Raw genomic sequence first — 22,084 nt, 5'->3', positions numbered from 1 at the left:
AAATTTTATCTTTGATGCAAAAAAAATTGCTTTGTAACGTTCTTTGTGTTATATTTTAGAGAGAAAAACAGACACACCATGCTTTACAGTCACTCAGTCTTTGTAACTGCACATAATAACACACATGCACACATATAAATGAAGATGGATACACAGATATTCCTGTTTCCTAACAAATGTGTTTGTAGCAAAAGCGTACCAAAAACGTAGCAAAAATGTACCTTTGCTGCGGCCTGAGGGAGGTCAAAGGGAATGCGCTGCCTGACTTTGGGAGGCAGCTGAGTTAGAACATCATTCTTCAGTCTTCTGATCATTATTGCACTTAAAAGTTGATGCAGTTCTTCTAAATTTGAAGCCCCTCTACAGTCCCATTGAGCTCTTTTCCCAAAAAACCTGAAAATGAAAAAAATCAACACTAGATCTTCCACATTCAGTGGAAAACTTCAGTCCGTAATTAATTTTAAGACAGGCTATTAGATATGAAAGCGTGCAACCCTTGGAGCTCCTGTTTGTGCCAGAGAGGTGATTGTTTTCTCTCTGATTCCTTCCAGTGCTGAAGTCAGAGCTGCTTCAACTTCCCAACAGACCCCACTGCCAGCAGGAATTACCATCCATCAGCTGCACACAATCCTCTGCCTAATCCCACTGCACTGCCGTGTCCACAGGAAGCAGAAGTTTCAGGTATGATTTTGGAACTCTTGTTTCATAAGAAGAATGTACCACCATGAGAATACTCTTTATTACATTATAGGCAGGAAAGTCATCACAAAAACTGAAAGTATCACCATTAATATTCCTTTGTTTCCCTCCCTGAGAATTCCTTCCTAGTTATTGTCAGAGGATTTAAAGCTTAAGGTACTGTCTTTACGTGTAATACTATTTAATGAGCATGCTTACATAGAGGAAGTAGGTTTAATGTTAAAAAGCTAAAGGTTGAAAAGAGAAAGACTTTATTAACTCAGTTTTCCTTATTCTTTCTTTGCTGTTTTTAAGGAAGGGTTGCAGCAGGAACAGCAGCTTTGCACTGTCAACACTGCCAAAAGGTAATGAAATAATGAAAATAAGAGATTTTGGTGCCTTTGGAGAAGAGCCCAGGTAGCATTTTCTAGAGTCAGGGGAGTATGTTGCAAGCATGTAATTTTTATTTTAAAAAATCCAAAAAAAAAAGATTAGATAATTTGAAGTCTTACTGAGCTTATCACCACTGTTCTAATTGACTACAATCACTTGGGAAAGTGGCTGAGGGAATCACTTCTGACTGGTGAAGTATTGGCACAACACACTAGGAATGCTGCAACACCTCCTGCTCCTATCCCTGCTTTTCTGTTTGTATGGCTGTCCTTGTAAAGGTCTCCTCCCTCCATCTTCACTGGGGATAAAACAGAAATGGATCCTCCCAGGAATAGTTTGGACCTCACCTTTCAAACAGGTGTCTATGGACACCTCAGTGAAAACCACCCACAACATAAAATATGTGCACAAAATAAATCTATGGAGTTTATTACCACAGGATGTTTTGTTTCAGCCAAGCCATGAACAAAAAGTTATTCCCCTGAAGCCTGCCAAACCCTGAACTTAATTTTTATTACATTTATGGTATTCCAAAAATAAGTTAATCGTCTCTGATTGAGTAGCTACACCAGGCTGTGCCCACACACACTTGTGGTGTGAAAATTACAGATGCATTCAGTCAAAACACCATGGAAAAAATAGCATTTCTCTGTCTGAAAATTAGACAGTGCTCTTCCATGGTATTTGAAATTAAATACTGATAAAATGTGTATGATGGAGGGAGAAAAACAAGTTTTATGAAAATGAAACTATGTCATTATTACTGTAAAAATTAAACCTAACTGCCAGCTAATTTACTTGACAAAAATCTGTTATTTTGAACACATGCAAAGTTGGAGATATGACATTTTTTAGCTAAGAAATTTTTTAAAGGTTCTTCCCTTCTTGTAACTTCTCACATTCCAGATTGTAACATGGAGTCAGATGGGTAAAAGCAAGCATTTTAAATTGGAGCTGCTTCTATCCCCTCTGCTTTAGATCATAGCTAGAGAAACCATCATTAAAATAAAGCTGAGGGAGGCAAGTCAGAGGGAAATGAATCCTCCTTAAATTAATAACTCAAAGCACATGAAACATATAAACTCATGAAAGATGCAAGAGAGAAAAATGGGTTAAAATTCATGAGTTACATGTGGGGAAAAGTGTGTAACGAGCAATGTCACTACACAAATTGGAGGCAGAGGGGTGGACAGGAATTGCAGTGGCTACATTGGATCCCTCAAACAGAATTACAAACACTACTGTGCTTTGGGGAGTTTTATTCATTTACTTTTATTCAGTAAAGCTGTAAAATAAAGAGACAAGTATTCGACTTTTTTTTCCACTCAGGTATGGAGGGATAACAAAAAACCTTGATCCCACAATAAAGGGAGATATAAATTATTACATAAACATAAGACTGAGAGTCAAAAACTCCAGGTCTAAAGGTAAAACCTACACCCTTCACACCAACAAAAGTAAATGTGTAAATAATTTTACTTAAGAGAATGCTGGCACTTAAACTGTATTTCAAAGTTTAATAGCTTTCACTTTTATTTAATAAAAGTGGAATTTATCAATTTAATAAATGTAATCCTTTTTCCAATCCTCTTAGATGGAGGAGATGGTACCTGACCCTGGGTTTCCAAGTAGGATGGTGTGTTACAGCAGTAGCAGTACTATCTACTGATTATCTCACTTCACATGGCAAGAAAAATCACAGAAATAATAATCAAAGAGATAAGAAAATAAATAAGCAATTCTAGTAATACCTGACACGAGCATTGCAGTATTTTTTAGCATATTCACTCCAAGTTCCAAATCTTCTTGGAAATAGTGCCTCAATCTGCATGAAAAGCTGTATTAAAAAAAATAGCAACGGTGAAAAATTAAAACTTGCCTGCAAATGTAAGACTATTCAGAAATAATTACTAACTGATTATTGTGTTAGGCCTACATTCTATAGCTGCACAAAAATACACAGCTTGGCCCACGAGCTCAATTCCATGGGAGTACATGTGCCTTCAGGCAGGACAGTTGTGGGAAATCCTCAGAGAACAGAGCACCCTGAGCACCATAACACAGCACTGATGGCTTGGGAAAGATTTACATTGAACAAGAGAACATAAATGCCAAGATGCTATTCCTAGAAATACAGCTTTTATCATTTGCCAGGTACATGGGCTTCTGCAAAACTTCAGTGCAGGTACTGCATGAGTAGTCTGCTTCTTCAAATATGTGAAAAACCTACTCATTCTTAAATTTTACTTCAAAAAAACCCAATCATTGAACTATATAAAGGTATTACACATTCTAACTTCAGTTCTCCATCCAGGGTTGGTTTAATGTCTTCGGTACCTGTGCAGAAAGTTTCATAATTATCCACACCCGGAGATACAAATATTTGTTTTCAAATTTTAAGCAAACATTCATGACATAACAAGCCCTTTTCCATACACTGGATATCTTTCTCCAGTTATAAGCTCTCCAAACAAATTAAATTATTAAAGGGTCTTGGTGTAAGTTCTATTTACACAGCAAGAAACTCTAAAATGTAAAGTATTTATATAACTCTTACAGGTTCTCTGGATACAAATCAGCTCTTATATTTAATTTATTTCTACACTTGATAAAAAAGGTAGTTTTCTTGGGTTCAGTAAAAAAGCCAAGTGTTTTCTGGTTTCCTCTCTGCTCCTCCCTAACTCCATAAACTGAACTTCCTTCAAGAGAAAATTTGTCTTTCTGGACTGCAACAAGCACAGGATATATTTTTTCCACTTATATGAACACCAGGAATATTCAGTGAAAAACCAAGGACTTCCTACATCAGATGATGAAGTAGAAGATTTAATACAAGTTCTTGTCCAGCAAAGACTCTCCTACCCAGAGGAAACAAACAGTTCTCTACTCAGGGTCTTTATTTTCTATTTCACCCAACAATCTGTTACCTGTGAGATTAATTTCTTACAAGAAGCACTGTCTCAAGTCACCTGTGCACAAGCTTGAAATAAGTTTGTAAAACCAACTGAAACAAAAATACATTGGTTTAGTTTCTTGTACTCGTGCCTCTCAAGGCAGCCAGTGAACTTCTGGATGTCACAATGCATGTAATTGTATATACTCAAGAAAACTACAGAACTCTTCATTTATTACTGACACCACCCTTATAAAAGCCCCAAAACACAACACAGGACATCAAATACCTCTTCAGGTCTTCCCAGAGCAGGAGTCCCAGTAAGAAGCACAGCTCTCAGAGCTTTCTGCACAATTGGCAGTAAGATCTTGCTGCGAGTGGCGTTTCTGGATTTCATGTAGTGGGACTCATCAACCACAACCACCTTGAAGTTCTGCCTGTACAAAGTGTCTATCAAAGTCTGTGCATCAGAAGTTAACAGGCCGTACCCCAGAATCGTTACTTTGCTGGTTGATATTCCCCTAAAAGAGAAAATCCACAAGCTTTCTTGGTAAATTTTCATTGCAGGAAAAGCAATATGGCAAAGAAATGATAAAAAATTAATTTAGGAAGGTATGTATGTCTCTTTTTGGATTGATTGACTAGTGGGCTGTCAGGCGAACAATTAACTTTGGTTTTTGTGTTTAAAATGTCTCACACTTTTCACACACACATTTCATCATCATTTTCAGAAGCCATAAATTGCATTTAAAAGAACATTCATGTATCTGGCTGTATTGCTTCAACCTGTACCCACAGTATCACATGGGACAAATCCACTTTCTGGATAACAAGTTACACACAGTATCAGCACCCAAACACCTGAAGCAATAATGTCTCTGTGCAAGCCCTCTACTGCTCTGGGTACAGCATCCTAAGATGACTGTCTAGACTGTCCCTGAGTATCTAGGCACTGTAAAAGTACAGTCTTGCCTGAACCTCAACCATGTGGAGAAAACATTCCTGCCAGAGCTCTCTATCCAGTTTTTTTGCTCAAACAGAACATGAAGAAAACAAAAAACCTGGAAGCAGGGAATCGACAAGGCACAAGATGAAAAATCAGTATTTAATTGGAAATGAACTCATCATAATAAATGTAGGGATGTATATAGGTCCACAAACTGATTTTAAAATCACTAGAGAGCACTGTGGCCCTTCAGGAGCCTTTGAGCAGCACAGGAACTGAAAGCTGTTTGACAGAAATCACAGAAAGAACGAGGGTCAGAGCTGGTGTACCCATCTGTCAGGCACCACTGCTCTACTGGTATGATTTTTGTCTTTTCTTCAGTAGCAAGAGATCAAAAAGCCAAGTTGAAGTTTCCTTGAGCATTTAAGAGGAAGGGAGTATGTGCATGTGCACACTGATGCTGCTGGCTATGGAAGAGGCAATGGTTGGAGCACTGTGGTCACTGCACCACAGACTCTGGCTGTTCTGTACTGAGAAATGGAGCAACCAGGAAAACAAGAATATCCTCTATCCCTTTGTGAAGTGCGTATAAAAATTTACAAATAAATCTATTTATTCTTAGTGGAACCTATTTATTCAAGAAACATCCAATTTCAAATTTAGCTAGAAATTACAAGAACCTTAATTGATGACTAAGTATATTTTAACCCATTTAAATCAAAAAGTCAAACAACACTCGAACAGTAAATTTACTTGCTGAAGTTTTGAAGAAAAGCAAAGGATTGAACTGAGAGAAATCAAAGCTGAACATATGGAAGCAGAATGTAACAAAATGCTAAACCAAGTTTGGCAGTTGTATTTTTGCATTTTCTTGCAAATGCATAAAACACTTTCTAATGTTAAAATATTAATTAGTTGAACACAACCTCACTTGTGGCTAGGAAGCCTCATGGGAATTAAGTTTAAACAAGTAGAAACCCGAGTTTTCATCTTTCCTAGTTGTTGAATAAAAGTGATAATGGTTAAGGTGTACTCATTGAAAAAACTCTTAAAATGTAAAACAAACAGGATTTTGTTTGCCATTTAATTTTGCCATCATTTTTCTTACTCCACATTTCCCCTTTCTACATTCAGCACTGTAATCATTAAGTGCCTTTTAGTTAAATAGCTTAAAAAAAAGGCTCATTTTAATTCTCATATTACAATGATAAACTTAAATCTTAACTATCAGCAGCAATTAAGCTCTATCCTCTTTTCAGTTGGATTTCTGTGGTTCCCACAAGGAAGGTTCCAAGTGGCACGTCCTGGTGGTCAAGTCACTTTCTGATGCTCCCCAGACCACAAGAAGATCAGTCTCCCTCATACTGAAGTTTCAGAACAACACCCAAACATTACCATGAAACCACCCAAGTCATTTACAGTAAAGCAGACTAAAAAACCCTTGTAATTCAGAGTTACAGGGGAGTTATTCTACCAACACACCACATGTAGTCTCTCTGATGAATTCATGCTGTTAAGTCTAAAGATAGAAAGCCTAGGTCACGATGACCTTTTCAGTTATGTAGGGATTACTTATTCTAACTTACAGATTTTCTCAGTGCACTAAATAGAATTTTAACAGTAATTACCTCCTCATTTTGTAATGTTACCAGAAGTTTTCGAAAAATGTTTTACAGAAGCTAATGAATTCATCAGAGCTGAGAAACAACTGTGTATGTTCAATCTGAGACACACTGAAGGCATCTAATTTTCAGCAGACAAGCACTTGCTACTTTGCAAAAAACCAGATCCCTCAACTTCAAAGAAAATGAGTAACTGCTATAAAAAAATTACACAAAACTGGGAGGAGTGGCTGATATCCCAGAGGGTATATCTGATGTTCCAGGGGGTTTATCTGACATCCCAAAGGGTGGCCCTCCTTGAGCAGGGGGTAGAGAACAAGGCTTTCCACAGAAGAATAACCAAATTTACTCACCCGACATCAGTTTTGTTCTGGATGATGGTAATGTCATCTGGAGAGAGCTCTGGAATCCACTTCTCCATCTCATCCACCCAAGGGTATCTCAGAGAGGAAGGCACCACAATCAGGAGAGGCCATTCATTTTTGTAGTAATATGAAATGGCAATTGCTTGAATGGTTTTACCCAGCCCCATCTGGGAAAAAAAAAGAACAAGATTAAACACAGAAGTCTCAGCTCAGAAAGCATCTTCCACTCAGAAGAGCTAAAAAGAATTTGCAAAGACAGAGCCAGCTAAAGGAAACCAAGTCAAAGAGCTCATCACATAGTTTAATTAATCACCTGTTTAATTATCACTTGCTACCACAGATCATCCTTTATGAAACAAGATGTTTCTGTTAAAATGGATTAATACATTTGTTATATCTGGTTTGCTCATTAAAGCCAAAAGAAGCATTTCCATTCTTTTCAGAAGATTTTCAGTTCAGGTCTTAATAGTATAGACCAAAAAAGATCAAACTCTTTAACATGTTAAGGTACAAACCCCATTTTTTTAAAGATTATGCAAAGGAAAGAAAAATATAGGATGCCTTTGTAACATACAAACAACTCTGTTCTTAGTTGTAGAGGCAACTGGAGAACAAACAAGGGTCTGTGTGAACAATTCTGATTTTGAACCAGTAGGTCAACAAAAAGGAACGACTGCTCTCATTCACCAGAGCTAATGGGTTCTCTTTGGTCTGGAACACAGAGTGGGAAGTCCACACAGTGAGAATTCACATTTACAGACAAGGTGACGGGTAACGATTCAATATATGTATATAACAAGAAAGTACTTGGTTCATACTGTCACGGTAGGAAGGCTGTCCGTGAGTTATGACCATGGACAGCAACAGATGAGTATAATATCCAGAATTTAGGGGTTTGTTCACATGGCAAGAGATAGTTACAGACTCCTGTTAAACACCAAAGCAGAGACTGGCCTTAAAATACTCTGTGCAGGTTTTCCATGGAGTCCAGTGGATACTGGAGTTCATTTGCTCCTGTCCAACTGCTCACAGCAGAGATACAAAACAACAACTCTCATCTCCAGTATGGAGTTTAAGTGGACTGATGTAATGATACAATGGAGGGATTTCCCAGGTATAGAAGAAAACATAACGAATCTTTCTACTATTACTAGAAATAAAAATAATCAGAGCTGCTATGATACCAAGTTTTTGTTCAAAATTGCCAAGTTTTCATTAAAATTTTCCTGAAAGCTCCCCTTGTGTCACCAGGAGCTCTCAGGCCAGCTGAAAACAAATCCTAGTGAAAGAAAAAAACCCAACAAAATAACATTAATTTTTAGTTTGTTGCCACAGTTGTCTCCCTAACTCAGACTGCCCAGTCCCTGGTGATGATCCAGACAACTGAGCTGAAAGGAGCAAGGAGTAAAAGCAGGGCTCTTGGCATCAGTGCACCCATGACCATATATTATGGCCTTGGTTTTTGATTTAAACTTATCTTTCTCCATCATGGAAATGGATGACACAAAAAAAGCTGAAATTTTGAGGGAAAAACATCTGTCCTCACTGCAGGGAAGAATGGAAATGTATTTTTAGAATACCTCTCAAAAACACTCTTTTATATTACTTTAACCTTTACATAGTTACACAATGCAGGTATATGTACAGTAATTCTATGATCTCCAGTTTTCATACATAGCTTCTCTTTGTATACAAACTCACAATACTGATATATTCTTTCCCCAACATTCTCTTATTTTAGAGACAGTCAAAAAACTCAGGGTATCCCACTGCTCAATACTTCCTCCAGTGCCAGACCTATTGTCATTACAAAATATACATTATTTACTTTGCAATAAATATATCTTGCAGGACTTTTTATTGCTCACATAATTACACAGAGCTCATTTTCTCATTCAAGGAGGGAAATAAGAATTTTTTTTTTAATAAACAAATATACTGCTGGTATTTTGATTTTTCCCAAGCTTCTCTTTTCTCTTCCCCTGAATACGTTTGTATTCTCCACAGTTTGCAGAAATTTCACATTCTATGCCAGTTTATCTCCACTGGTAATGAGATTTTTCTAGTATGAGGAGATGCTTAAATCCCAGTAATCCATCTCTCTCTCCCTCCTGGTGTGCCAAGAAAAGCCAAATTAGAATAGGGAAACTATATCAATCCCCAAATATTACCGCTCTTTCAGAAAGGTTTTACACTGACGACACAGCAAGAGCATTATTACAAAAATGTTTTATCTGTGGGAAGAAATGCTGGACTCAGATTTTCCTACTACGGAATACAGTGTGAATTTTCAAATGTATGGAAGCAATGAATTTCACTATCACCACTTGATCAGTGAGTTTAAGAAAATTCATCCTTGGAAACCGTATCTGTTAAAAATCTCTTTGGACCAGGAATGTCCACTAGTCCATTAAGAATGCAATTATACAGTGCTTAAAAGAAATCAGCTGTATTAAAGTTTTTAAGATTTAAGAATTCAAGAGATTTAACCTACCTAAATGCAGCTAAAAGGAACTTTCTAAGTTTTCTCAAACATCCTTTTAAACTCATGTCAGGATTCAATTTTTTCCTCAGTTAGGTATTTCCAGAATATCTGCTGACTATCACAGGAATTAGGCTGCTTTCATTACCAGCCTTTCTGCCCACATCTCTCAAACAAAAAAAGTCACCTCTGCATGAAGAACGTTAACACAAAATGGTGTTAGAGGAACAGGAACATCACTTACCTCATCAGCAATCATACACCTGAAAAAGAAATGAAAAGAGAGGGGGGAAAAGCAGAAATTAATACTAAATATAACAAATAAAACAATACTTACAAATGGATTACTATAAATTTAAGTTGTGGATTTGCAGAACCAATGAAAGGAAAAAAGGTGACTTCACTCCTCCAGGTGTCAAATAAAAAAAGTGAATTTGGTCTGAATTTGAAAGGATGCCAATTGTTCTAGAAATGCACATTCAATTTGTGAGCATTACTGGAGAACTTGCAATTGCTGCTTAGGTCTAAAGATACATTAATTGTAATCTTAGGAGACATTTTCAAGGCAGGAAGTGCATCTTCAAGGTTGTTTTGTCTTTCAGAAACAACAGTGCTTTTGCTGCTTCATGATTAAAGATTATTTATATGACAGACTGATTTTAAAAATCTGCTTTCCCGAACTGTCACATTTGTTTGAAAATAGAAGCAGACACTCCCTCTCCCCCACCAATTGTACCAGCTAAATTATTAGAAAATGAATTTGATTTTTTGCCCATTTTGGAGTCACTTGGTAACCACTCCATGCAAAGACAATGACAATTCCAAGTCTCCAGCCTAAACTGGTAAATTCTGTAAATTTACATTTTCTAAACATTAAATGCCACCGTTGATATGAATTTCTCAAAAGGTGCTTTAAGTTATTTAGTTTATTATGTACATTTTTAACTCAAAGAGGCTCTAGGGACCTTAAAGGTTTCTAGCCCATGAAAGCTTCTTCATCATCCTGGAACTTGATCTTTAAGGTCCCTCCCAATCCAAACCATTCTTTGAGTCTATGTGTACCCTCCATCTGCCAGTGTAAATTCCAGTGTCTACCCATTTCCCCAGTTTCTTTCAACTGAGGTAAAAAATGAATTAAAAATTAATTCTTATACAACTCAATTCTTTATAAATAACAAACTATGTATTTGCAATTGCTTTGCAACCCCCTCCCCCCCAGCTGTTAGGGATGGAGCAATGAAAACAAAGGAAGAAAACACAAGGAAAAGCCCCCAAGTCTGCAGATTTCCAAAGGGAAAAAAAGCAGGAAGAGAACTATTTTTAGTGGCAACTCCTGAGTCTGGGGCATTAATGCCTGTGATTTGCAGCTGGGCAAAGACATTTACTTGCAGACAACTAAGACACAATTCTAATTTTAAAATGGCAGGTTTTGCTCCAAGACTGATTTTTTTCCATTAAATACTCACTGTTAACTGCTTGAGCTGAAGTTTACAAAACAAGTCTTTCTTTCTGCAGATTCTTTCAGGCCAACAACATTAATGTGCTTTCAGGACATTAATCATGTTTTTTAAAAACAGTTTGAGGCCTGAAATCAATTGGAATTCACAATAACCTACTGTTGCAGTTGTACTTCTTACACAAACGCAGAAAATAAGTGAGACTACAACAGTTAGACACAGAGCAGAGGCATCTCAAGAATAAACCACAGAACTTCTTCAATAAAAATTATTTAATATAAGGATATCAGGGCAAAAGTACAAATATAGCAATAACCAAGTAGCATCTGTTGTAAGGAAATGTGGAAAAGAGGACAGGAACACAAATGTTCCTTGCCAACTTGTGCTGACAAATACAGGATTTCTCAGCACATCAACTTAAATTTCAGTAGAATTGCATAAATAATGTAATGTTAATTATGCCAGTTCAGACACACAAATCGAAGTGAGAATATATAAGATCCTACTGCACTGTTCTTTGGCATATGGGAATTATTTGGACCCACCTTTTTCAATTTCAGGATAACAGGCTACAATGAAGAAATTCAGAGCGATTTACAAATCACTCTGACAATTAGAAGCTGAATAGCAAATAAACCAAAAAGCTTTAGAATTAGGTCAACCACAGGCACAGATTTTTTTTTTTCCATAAAACTAGATTTTTCCATTAGGGTGAACTGTAGCCACTTAAGCTTTGATGACTTGAGTATCTGCTGACGACTAAGAAATTGTTCTGGTTTTCTTTCTGCCCTCATTTTCAGACTGAACCCATAAAACCTTTGGTGCTACAGAGTATCTTCAGTTTTCATGGTTATTAACTTCCACTTAATATGTCTGAAGTGAAACTTCTTATGTAGCAGCAGCAAAACTTTTTAAAGCTCCAGTTAAAGTATCTGAAGGTGTCAAGCCCTCTGTTATGATACACTTAGCAAGATGAATCACTGCTTTGATCCACACTCTTCACACTCCAATTCCTGAAGTGCTACGGTTTTTAAACTGCTAATTTATGCCAATTAATTAACATTATTGACACTCACACTTGATAAAATTTTGATATGGCACACCAGGTTGAGTTTATGATACAGCTAGAAGTTAATAAAACTAATGTATGTGGGAATGGAAATGGAGGATATTTGATTTATGACGTAATGCATTTTAGAGCATTCATCTTGTGCAGCTTTCACAGCTCAAAAATAAGAATCCCAAAGATGCTTAACATCTTAAGCAAAGAAAGCAAAGATGCTTTGGGATGCTTATAAAAGGTAAGTCCAATTTTTTTCCATTAGATTCCAGGGCAATGACAAATAGCTTATATTACCGGGAGGAAAATCATCAAGTGTTCCCAGTTTATAATCACAACAATTAGATTTGAAATGTAAAGAACTTGCCCATCATCAGAGCCCACATCCCACAGAACTCACAAGGTGTCTAATAATTGCATTAAGCTGTTAAAAAGCAATATTTTACATAATCTTAGAAATATGCAGCCTCTATTTAAACCAACCCTCAGTACAATCTATATTATTGCAGTCAGACAAGCTGCCACCATGGACAGAAAGGTTCTGTGTCAAAGCAGAAGAAACAGATCTTCAGCTACACTGAAGGGACAAATATGTATTTTTGTTTCGCATATTTTGACTGCAGGAAGACAGACTTCTTGTTCTCTGAAGTTCAATTAGTCATTTCCTCTCAACTGGTAGTTACCCAATCTGAGCTTCATCATTCATGTCCCATCTGTTCATATGACACCTTAATAATAGCTCCATCCAAGAATATAAATCAGAGCTATGATACACACATTCATATCCTGTTATAAGCTCAGCCCACACGGGCAAAAGTTTCAGAAAAGCATGGAAAAAAATCCGTTTGGATGTCTCAGTTGCACTTACTCTCAGCAGCAAAGCCCAACCCTGCAGAAAGCACCACAGTCAATGGCAAATTCTTTCAGATTTGTTCCCATTTCATTTTCAAAGGTTTCCCTTCTTCAGAGAGAATCGTGTGGCTTTTACTTGAATCTCTGTCCGTTCATCAAGGAAATCTGCTATTTTTTCCTGGCAGAAAGCACCAGGATCTCATTGGGATGCACTGCACATGCTGCTACAACCTTCCTACTATTCACAACCCTTCTGCAGTTGTAGGGTCAGCAATGGACACAGGACACATTTGGACACAGGAGTATCTTGCATAAACAGAAAGGAACCATAGTTTGGTCTCTACTAGGAGTTAACAGTCCTTTCATTTTGAGATGTATTATCTCTAAAATAAAACTACATTTTCCTTTAAAATGCAAACTCAAAGAGCCACAGGCAGTACGCTGGTAAGCGAACACACATGCAGAGAGCAAGGTCTATGTGCTGGTTCACCTCAGGTGCACAGAGCTCCAAAACCCTGCTGCTGATCCCCACCCTGAACAGAACAAATGCAAGCACCTGAGGTTACACACAAAACCCATCACTGTGTGTGAAGATTTCTTCTAAATGCAGAGAATCCCTTAATTTAAGGGACCACCCAAAGCTGGATGAGTCAGAACCAGATTGTCACAGAACAGTCTTGTAAAAGTATCGAGCACCAAGCAAAAGAGCACTTACAGATTTTTACTGCCAAACCCAGGAGAGAAACCAGAAGTAAGCATAAAACAGGTGAAGGAACTAAGAAAGAAACCCAAACCTGAGCCCTCTGAAAGCTCTCATCAGTAAAGTTCTGTCTCTAGACGGACAAAAAGAGTAATTTCTCAAACCTCAAAGAGCCCAGGAAAAGCTCCTGGTTGTGTTGATGTCAAGAAGATTGGAATCAACTTTGCAAAGCAGAAGGAGAAACAGATCTTGAAAATTTTATGCAGATGAGCTCATTGGAGAAGCAGGAGGAAACTGAGGTTAAGCTCCTGTGGCATATGCCATATAGGCACACAAAAATAGACTGCATCAGAGAGAGGGTAATGCTCAAAGAGTTTCATAAAATGAGTTTCAGGGAAGAACAAATGTTTAAATGAAAGTCATTTCTATTTCTGTGTGTCTGGGTTACATTCAGGTCACCCTTTTTGAAATGTCAGCACTATTAACCAAGCAAAGAATACAGGCAAAGTCTCTCATATTATGGCTACTCCAGCAAGGGATCTTTGTAAAGAGAAAGAATCTCATTTTGAACTTTGCTCTTGAAGGAATATCGACTAACACCACACTAGCACAAGTATAAGGTCTGTATAACCAAGGATCCCACTAAATCATACAGTTGGTGATAAAGGTTTCTTATAACTACAGAAATCTTTTGCACTCATATCCTTTCTAGACTAGACAGTTGTGCTTCCTCATATGGAGGACTAAAAGCCAAAGGGCACAGCAATCCAATATACCTATTGCCTGCTTGTGGGGATAATTTAACTTCTTGACTGATTTTCAACACCTATTTATCCAGAAAAAACAGTAGTTAGAACTGCAGGTAGCTTTGTCAGAACAAACTCCTTCATTTCAAACGCATTTTCCAAGGCAAACAGTCCAAGCAGTAGCACTTAATTTTTTAAAACACTGAAAAAATTTGTTACTACTGAAGCCAATGAAAGCTGTTTTTTGTTAATGCAGGCTTTGGAACATGTTGTACAGAGGAAGCTCACGTCTTTCTTTCACCAGTGTGGGTGTCCTGATATTCTTGGGATTCTCACCTACTCATGTGAGTCAGTTTTATATAACGCTACAACATATAATTTGCCTCCTACTCACAGGCCAACACTTTAACACTAACATCTTATCCCAGGGTTATTTAAGGAATCTGAACTTAGAACATTTTTATATAAAACTGCGCAAGCAGGCGTTCCATTTGTGTGTCAGTAATCACAGCACAGCCCCAAAACTGCAACCAAGAGCTGACTTCCTTGCAGAAATCATCAAGGTTGTTTCACCAAAAATAGTGCTCCAGGAGATGTAAGATAGGCTGTACCCTTGCTACTGAACTACACTATTTTAAAAACCCTTAAATAATAAAGAAACAACCTTTTATTTAACATAAGATGCACTAAATTGCCAGATCTGCAGTGCTGGTGGTTCTCAAAAGGAGTGTAGAGGAGAATGGCTGTGCTTGTCTTGTGCTTTCCTGCAACACTCCTCAACATGTGACTGAAAAACCCACCCAAAGTGCTTCATTAACATTTGAAAGCTCTCAGACCACATATTCTAGTATTTTAGGTTTGACAGAGATGTGGAATAGCACATATCAGAGTGGTCAACTTGAAGGTTAAGCTCAGAGACATCAAGAAGTTTTTAGGTTATATTAGTTGAACTGTTAACGGAAGAAAACTCCAGTCAAGGAGACACCAAACAGGGATAGTGAAAACTCTTCACCTATTCAGTCACTGGCTGCAGAGCCAAATTGGTTCTCCAGCTGACTCAGTGCAAGGAAAACTGACTTCACTTAATTGGAACAGTTGGAATAACATCAACGAATTTCAACTCCTGATAATCCAGGCTGCAAACTTAATCTTGCTGTTACCTGGCACATCTGAAATACCTGTGAGCAGCAGGTCTTCTCTAGTATGCAGACTTTCCATGAAATTTGGGTACTTGTCATGATTTTCCCAATGACCTCTGCATTTCCAAGTGACTCTCCCTCTGCATTTACCTGCACTGGAAGAGCTGCAGAAGTACTCTCTTCGCATCTTTCTCCTGTAAACTCAGCTGAATCACACAGTAGGGAAAAGAATTATCTAGAAAAATGTCTCATCACTAGTCTCTCACAGTTCCCAGATTCAGTGTCTTTTTTTTCTCCAGTACCCCAAGCTCTTAAGATCAGTGTTTTCTCCTACACTTGGTTCCTCCTCCATAGCAATCCTTCAAATTACTTTTATACATTCCAAATACTTCAAAACAACTATCCATTCAGCTGTTGACAGAATATGCCACTTCTTTTCTGACATATATCTCTGAACTAAGCAGTTGTGCTGATCTTTCCTACGTTGATTTATCTCCTCTACTCCAACTTGTCCCCCTGTGAACACAACCCAAAGCCATCAGAGAACATGTGGATTTAAATTGCTTACCCAGTCACCCTTGGGGTAGTTTTTCCTTCTGCTTATGTTATTCCTCTTCTTCCAACTTCCATTAAGTCAGTCAGAAGTGACTCATACTTGTTTAAGACTTTACTTCTCACTTGCATTAAAGCCACTTGTCTCACACACTCCAACCTGATCACTCCCATTCTTCCCTCTCCCTGATGCTTTTAGTTGACCACTCTGACCTTTCCTCGTGGTTTCTCACTCTGCAAACTTCCAGTGCACACAACTAACAGGAAATTCATCTCCCCTTCCCCCTCTCTCCATCACTGCTGGCACCCTATTACCTGCACTTGTCTCTCTCTCACTTCGTTCTCCTTTTCCATTCTAACAAATTGTGCCCTGTATTTTGAAAATCTGTATTTTCTACTCTACTCCTGCTGCTACAAGTCCACATTTAAGCCCAGGCAAATACTTAGATTACTACCATTGCTTTTTCTATGTTCTTAAGTCCTATTTTTTTAACCCCACACAGTTCCTCTCCTGAATTATATTCTACATTCACTTACTGACAATGCATTTTTTGTCCCATCTGAATTGCTTCCCCAGTTCCTCCAGCATCACTTCCAAACAAGCTTCCCTGGCTATGAGAGCTCTGCAGAACTTGGCTCAGTCTCTCATTCATACTTCCTGCATCTGAACCTCATTCTGTGAGCCAGCAGCTTCATTTAATCATCTCTCTCTTCTTTGGCACTTCTCAGATGTGAAATGTTCTCTGAAACATTACAAACCAATGTCTTAAAAAAAAAAAAAAAAAGACACCCTTCTTTAAAAACACAGGACACTCAGAGCTGGAATATATCAACTGTTTGATCCTCTACAAATTCAATAAACAGCCATTCCATTCTCTTTCCCCGGGGGATACTTCTGTGTCTTGTTTTCTAATACTGGAAACAACTGCTCACCTGTTATTATGCAGAGTTCAAGGACTCATTTATCACAAAATTATAATAGTTTTATATATCTGGGTTGCTGAATATATTGGAATAAAAGAAGATTTCTTTCTTATTCTAGCAAAGACTTGTGCCTTGTTTCAAATCTCTCTCTCACACTATCTAACCACAAATTACTAGAACTAGAGGCAGAAATCACATCAAAAAGTTACAATTTTATTTTTATTCCCAGTTCTCTCTGACCTGAAGATATTCAAATAATGGAGACACTTGTTGATGGTACTTGATGCTGCAAGCTACCAAGTACAAATTAAAATAAAAATAAAATATTCAAAGAAATATTCCTAGACATGACTAAAAAAAACCCCAAATGTGAGGGGAATTTCATTTTCTAACATGCAAATTTAATTAATTTGGCTTCTGTCTATATCAGTGTGGCAAAACCAAAAAGAATAAGTAGATTTTTCCAAAAGAAAAGATGATTAACTTCATCTTGTCTGTGAATTTATCTTCTTCATGCTGAACTCTGAGTTCTCCATCTTAAGGTCAAATTGGTCATGAGTTTAATAACAAGAATTCAAATTAACTCCAGTCTCCCCAACAATGATACTACAAAGTTTGGAGTCATTGAAGGATGTTCTGTTTGGTAGTGACACCAGTTCTAGATCCTTCCCTGCAGCGTGTAAGAATGATAAATACTCACTGTCATGTGCTATTAAGGAATAGCCAGAATGCTCACTAAGATTTTCAGCAACTTATTGGGCACAAAATGGCCCAATATGAATAAAACTTGAAGAAAAATTCTTCTTATAATATATATATTAGATATATAAATGTTCTCCCTAAATACTGGTAATTATCAGTATAAATACCGTTATCAGTATAAATAGTGATAATATACTGAAAATTATCAAACACCTACAGCTCCATTAAATACTAACTCTCTGTGCCAACCATTTCTGTTAAATTTTTCTTTGTTTAGAATTGATGGGTAATGTTTTCACTGTATAAATGAAATTGTGTGCTTCTTGTTTAAATTAAACTAGGACACTTAAGTAAACTAGTGGAAACTAGTGTTGTGAGGACTTATAATAGATGAAAACAGTAAAGTAAAATTCCACTGAAAATAACTATGACATGTCTCCCAGGAGAGAAATACTAATAAATAACACTGGGGAAAAATTCAACAGTAGCCTGTAGCCTATAAAAATAAAATATTTTTAGAGGTGTTCCTTTAAACCATGTAGCTGATTCTAAAAAACACAAAAAGAAATTTAGATAATGGCAAAAAGCAGCTGCTCTTGCATTTAATCACAACATCGACTTGCAGCAACCTGTGACCTTTCAAACAAAGGACAGAGAAATCAGACAGTAACAGATAGATGGACATGGAACGGGGCTTAGTGCTTCAAAATGAAAATGGAAAACAAATCTATTTTCTTATTCATACCTACTATCAAAGATAAGAAACTGAAGAAAAGCAACACACTGAAAAAGCAAAACAATCAGCAATCTTGGATTGAAAATGGTAAAGATAAAAGCAAAGTGAAACAAAAGCCTTGGTACCTTAAAAGGGCAACACAAGACAGAAAGCAACAATGGCATTGTACAGAAGGACAAAGAAAGATTAATAGACAACATAAAAATCAGAAGCAAACTCAGTAATAATGACAAAAATAACAGTGAAAGTGAAAAATAGTTAAATAAAAGTGTAAGACAAAAGGCCCCACTGCTCCAGCACAAACTAAAATGTGCACGGAAGTGCAGGGACTGAATGGATTTTCTCTTCCTGTATCAGCTTCCAAAATCTATGACTCCCTTAGACACCCAACTCAAGTGGAAATTAAACCTTTCATACTACTCAATGACTAATACACCCTAGAAAGCTGAAGAAATTCATGTAGAAATTCACCCAAGAATTTAAATATCACGTATCAGAAATTCCTGGCCCTACAATGGGCTGTGCCTGGGAATTCTAAACATTTCTATTTGCTTCCTGCCCAAGAGCTACATTTCTATGGTTCAACTACTAAAACCTCAGCAGACTATGTGTGCCCTACATTAGCAGTGAAGAACCTTCCTGTGTTCATAAGGTTTGAGGAAATTTTGATTTGAACCTCTGGGTTTTTTTGGTCTACTCTGAGGGTGGGAGGGGGGAATTAATTTCTACAAAGACTGATAAAGTCTTTGAAGTAAAAGTCTGTTCTAATTAACAAAGAATTAACTATGTGTTTCTCCTGTGTAGCTTGCTAGAGATCAGAGACACACTCAGTGGGAAAAAATGTACTATTTTGAAGTGCAGGCAACGGATTTGGTATTTTAATAGAGGACACTGACACTCCATTCTCTAATCAGCTCACTGTCACAATGGTTCTCTGTACCCTACTACCAAAAGCAATATTAAACACTACACAACTTTTTCTTACTCTAGAAAGGGACTGCCTAACAAAACAAATATCCTTTCATTAAAACCCTTTCATTAAAACTTAACACCAGATATGAACTCTGCATATCCTGATACTGTCATCCATGGTCATTTACCTTTTTTACTGAGACTGTACTCAATAAACAACATTGAGTCAGCATGTATGGGAAACTAAAAATCAATCTCCAGAACATATGTTAATGTAGTACCTCGAAAACTTAAAGAGGAAACAAGATTACCCCAGTAAAACAGTTTGAGCACAGTTACAACTGAAAAGCTCATTTTCGTGGCTGGTAAATATCTCCAAATCCTCTTTTGCATCCACAAGCAAGACAGCTTAAACAAATTGTTCTGCCAGCATGTCTAGGAGGAAAGATATCTGTGTGTCTGAAGGCATCTTTTGCAGATACCATCAACTAGGCAAGCAATACTAAATAATGATGTTTGCAGATCCCATGCTGACAGCTTTTATGACGAAGCCTGATAAGGCATTTAGTGATATGGTGAACACATGCCACCCAGGAGCACAAGGACTAACTTTCAAACAGCACACCTCTGACTTTTATAGTGCAGTCAGGAGAACAAACTGTTTGTATTATGAGACAGATGTCCCACACTTCTGTAAAGAGAGGATACAAAACAAGAACACATGGTAAAAAGAGATTGTGAGTTTCCAAGTGCTACATTAGTGAACAGCAGCAGTAAAAATCAATAGTATTCAAAGAGAGATGTGGGCTCAAAGGAGGTTGAATACAATCCTTATCAGTGCTATCAATCATTTGCTCTTGTATCTCTGTAACTTGGGTATTTTGCCCAAGCTTCTACCACTTCTCCAGAGTACTGTGCTGGGACACTGCCACCTCCTCTTCACCAACACGTGGTGACTCCTCAGGATTTCCTAAGCCCATTGCTAAGAGTTCATGTTCCTAGAAGGGACAAGTTTGCTGGTTTTTTAATTTAAGAGACAGTTTAAAGCACATATAAAGAAATAAATAAATACATATTATTGCTGGTTTTAAAAGTAACTTAGATCTTTACTGAAAAAAAATAATAGAAATAAAATAGTCTTCAAGGACATAATTTGTGTGCACCCATCTTTTCTGCACATTAATGTCTGAGGTTATAAATAAAGACTGTATGTTGTATCAATCCCTAAGTAGCCATTCCCAAGTGCATTTCTGAAGAATAAACTCCAGGAAGGAGTAAGTAGCCCTGCAGTTATTTACCTTTATGGCATATTTGCGAGGTAAAAGGTATCTTAGCATATGTTGAACCATACACTGCCTTGTTGGCTCTAGAATTATCAGTTCCTAGAAAAGGGTTGGGCAGTGCCTGTCAGTCCAGATGATGCCCTTGGAGCATCTACTGGAAAAGCCTTTCATTCATTTACTAATGAAGCAAAAGCACAAACCACAACAGTATATTTATTTCATACCCTCGGAACAGATAAGGGAATTAATAGTTCACTCCCAGCCTCTTTCATGCAAGAAATAAAAGTTTGTTCCAATAATAAGTTCCTTTTTCAGGCTGGGTGTTTGTCTAACCTAAGATAAGATTAATTAATTGAATCTCTTCAGCCTACAGGAGAGCACTTGCTCTACACCAGTTTCCTTCCACTCCAGCAAAGCCTGGATTAAGTGATGACTGCAAGGAGGGCATAGCCTGGGGGAGAGAAGAGAGATGAGCTGAGATGCACATATTGCTGACTTCAAAACCTGTGTTTATATATTTTTTAAAATAAGAAAAGACACTTCTACAGGAAGGCACCAGACCCTGCTAAAATATACCCCTGGGGATACTGAAAAAAGATTTAAATCATTATGGAGTACACAAAAGGGAAAGACTTGGGTGAGCCAAGGGCTCACAAACTAATGAGAAAATTCAGCTGCAAGCACCAGAGGCTTTTGTTCTCTGTTTTGGGACAGAAAGAGAAATAGATCTGCATGAGCAAGGGACAGATTGAAAAACACTCCTTGGGAAAGTTTGACTTAATACATTTTAATTCTGATAGAAGCTGGCTGAGAGTGGGCACACAATGCCCCAGTTTGACCCAGCTAAAATACAGGATTTGGTGTGCCAAGGAAAGAGGTTTCTTGCAATCATGATGAACATGTTTCCATATGCAGGCCACACCAAAACCATCAGGGCCATATTATGCAAAAGTCTTGTTAATGAAGGGTTTCAAGAAAAAAAAGAAAACAAACATAAACCCCATAACCCTAATGAAACTAACATAATTCCCTCCTTGACAGAGTCATTAGCCTAATTCCAAACTTTTTCAGATTACTTATTGCAGGCAATTGTTACTTCTTCAACAAAGAGAATAAAGAAATATCTGATTAAAATGGATCTAGTCCTACAGTTAAGCTGCTTCCTGAGGAACCTCTACATTATATAATAGGCTGCAAAAGATAATGCCTCTTCCAAACACATCCACTAGCCTACACTAATTAAATGGGTATAGTTTCTTCAATGTTAATGGCTTCTGTTATTTCACTATTTGTATATGCAAATGTACCTCAATTGCATAATCTATAAACTTCACTTCTCTTTATTAAAATCAGATCAACTGAGACATGGTAGCCAAGGGCTTTCCATTTATTACATTCAAATTTAGGCCCTAAGCCTCTTGCTCTAAGTGAGATGATAAAATGATCAGAAATTAACTTCATCCTTCTTTACAACCACTTCCATTGTAATTCCCCTTGGGCCAGTCCTCTCAAACACCATTACTTTCCAAAAGAACAGCACACAGTAGTTTCATGGCTTTAGGTTGCAATTGCCTGCGTTCCCTAAATTTTATAAATGTGGAAGTATCACTTCCCTCCCTCCTCTTTGTCCATGTAACTCAGT

The 22,084-nt window shown here is 37.4% G+C and overlaps 1 protein-coding gene across 2 annotated transcripts in view; it reads right to left on the bottom strand.

The window, feature by feature from the left end:
• Positions 1-22,084, bottom strand: part of ZRANB3 (zinc finger RANBP2-type containing 3) — a 44,084-nt gene that overhangs the window by 14,637 nt on the left and 7,363 nt on the right. For both annotated transcript variants that reach the window (XM_027656280.1, XM_027656279.1), the window contains exons 3-7: positions 9,624-9,642; positions 6,886-7,064; positions 4,254-4,485; positions 2,823-2,908; positions 222-393 (exon numbers count right to left, since the gene is read on the bottom strand). In XM_027656280.1, the coding sequence (XP_027512081.1) occupies positions 222-393; positions 2,823-2,908; positions 4,254-4,485; positions 6,886-7,064; positions 9,624-9,642 (688 nt within the window). The remainder of the gene's footprint in view (positions 1-221; positions 394-2,822; positions 2,909-4,253; positions 4,486-6,885; positions 7,065-9,623; positions 9,643-22,084) is intronic.

The sequence above is a fragment of the Corapipo altera genome, unplaced genomic scaffold (genome assembly GCF_003945725.1).
Source record: "Corapipo altera isolate COAL_440 unplaced genomic scaffold, ASM394572v1 68, whole genome shotgun sequence".
Taxonomy (NCBI): domain Eukaryota; kingdom Metazoa; phylum Chordata; class Aves; order Passeriformes; family Pipridae; genus Corapipo; species Corapipo altera.
The sequence above is the reverse complement of the archived record's forward strand: the minus strand, read 5'-3'. Positions and strand labels throughout refer to the sequence as shown.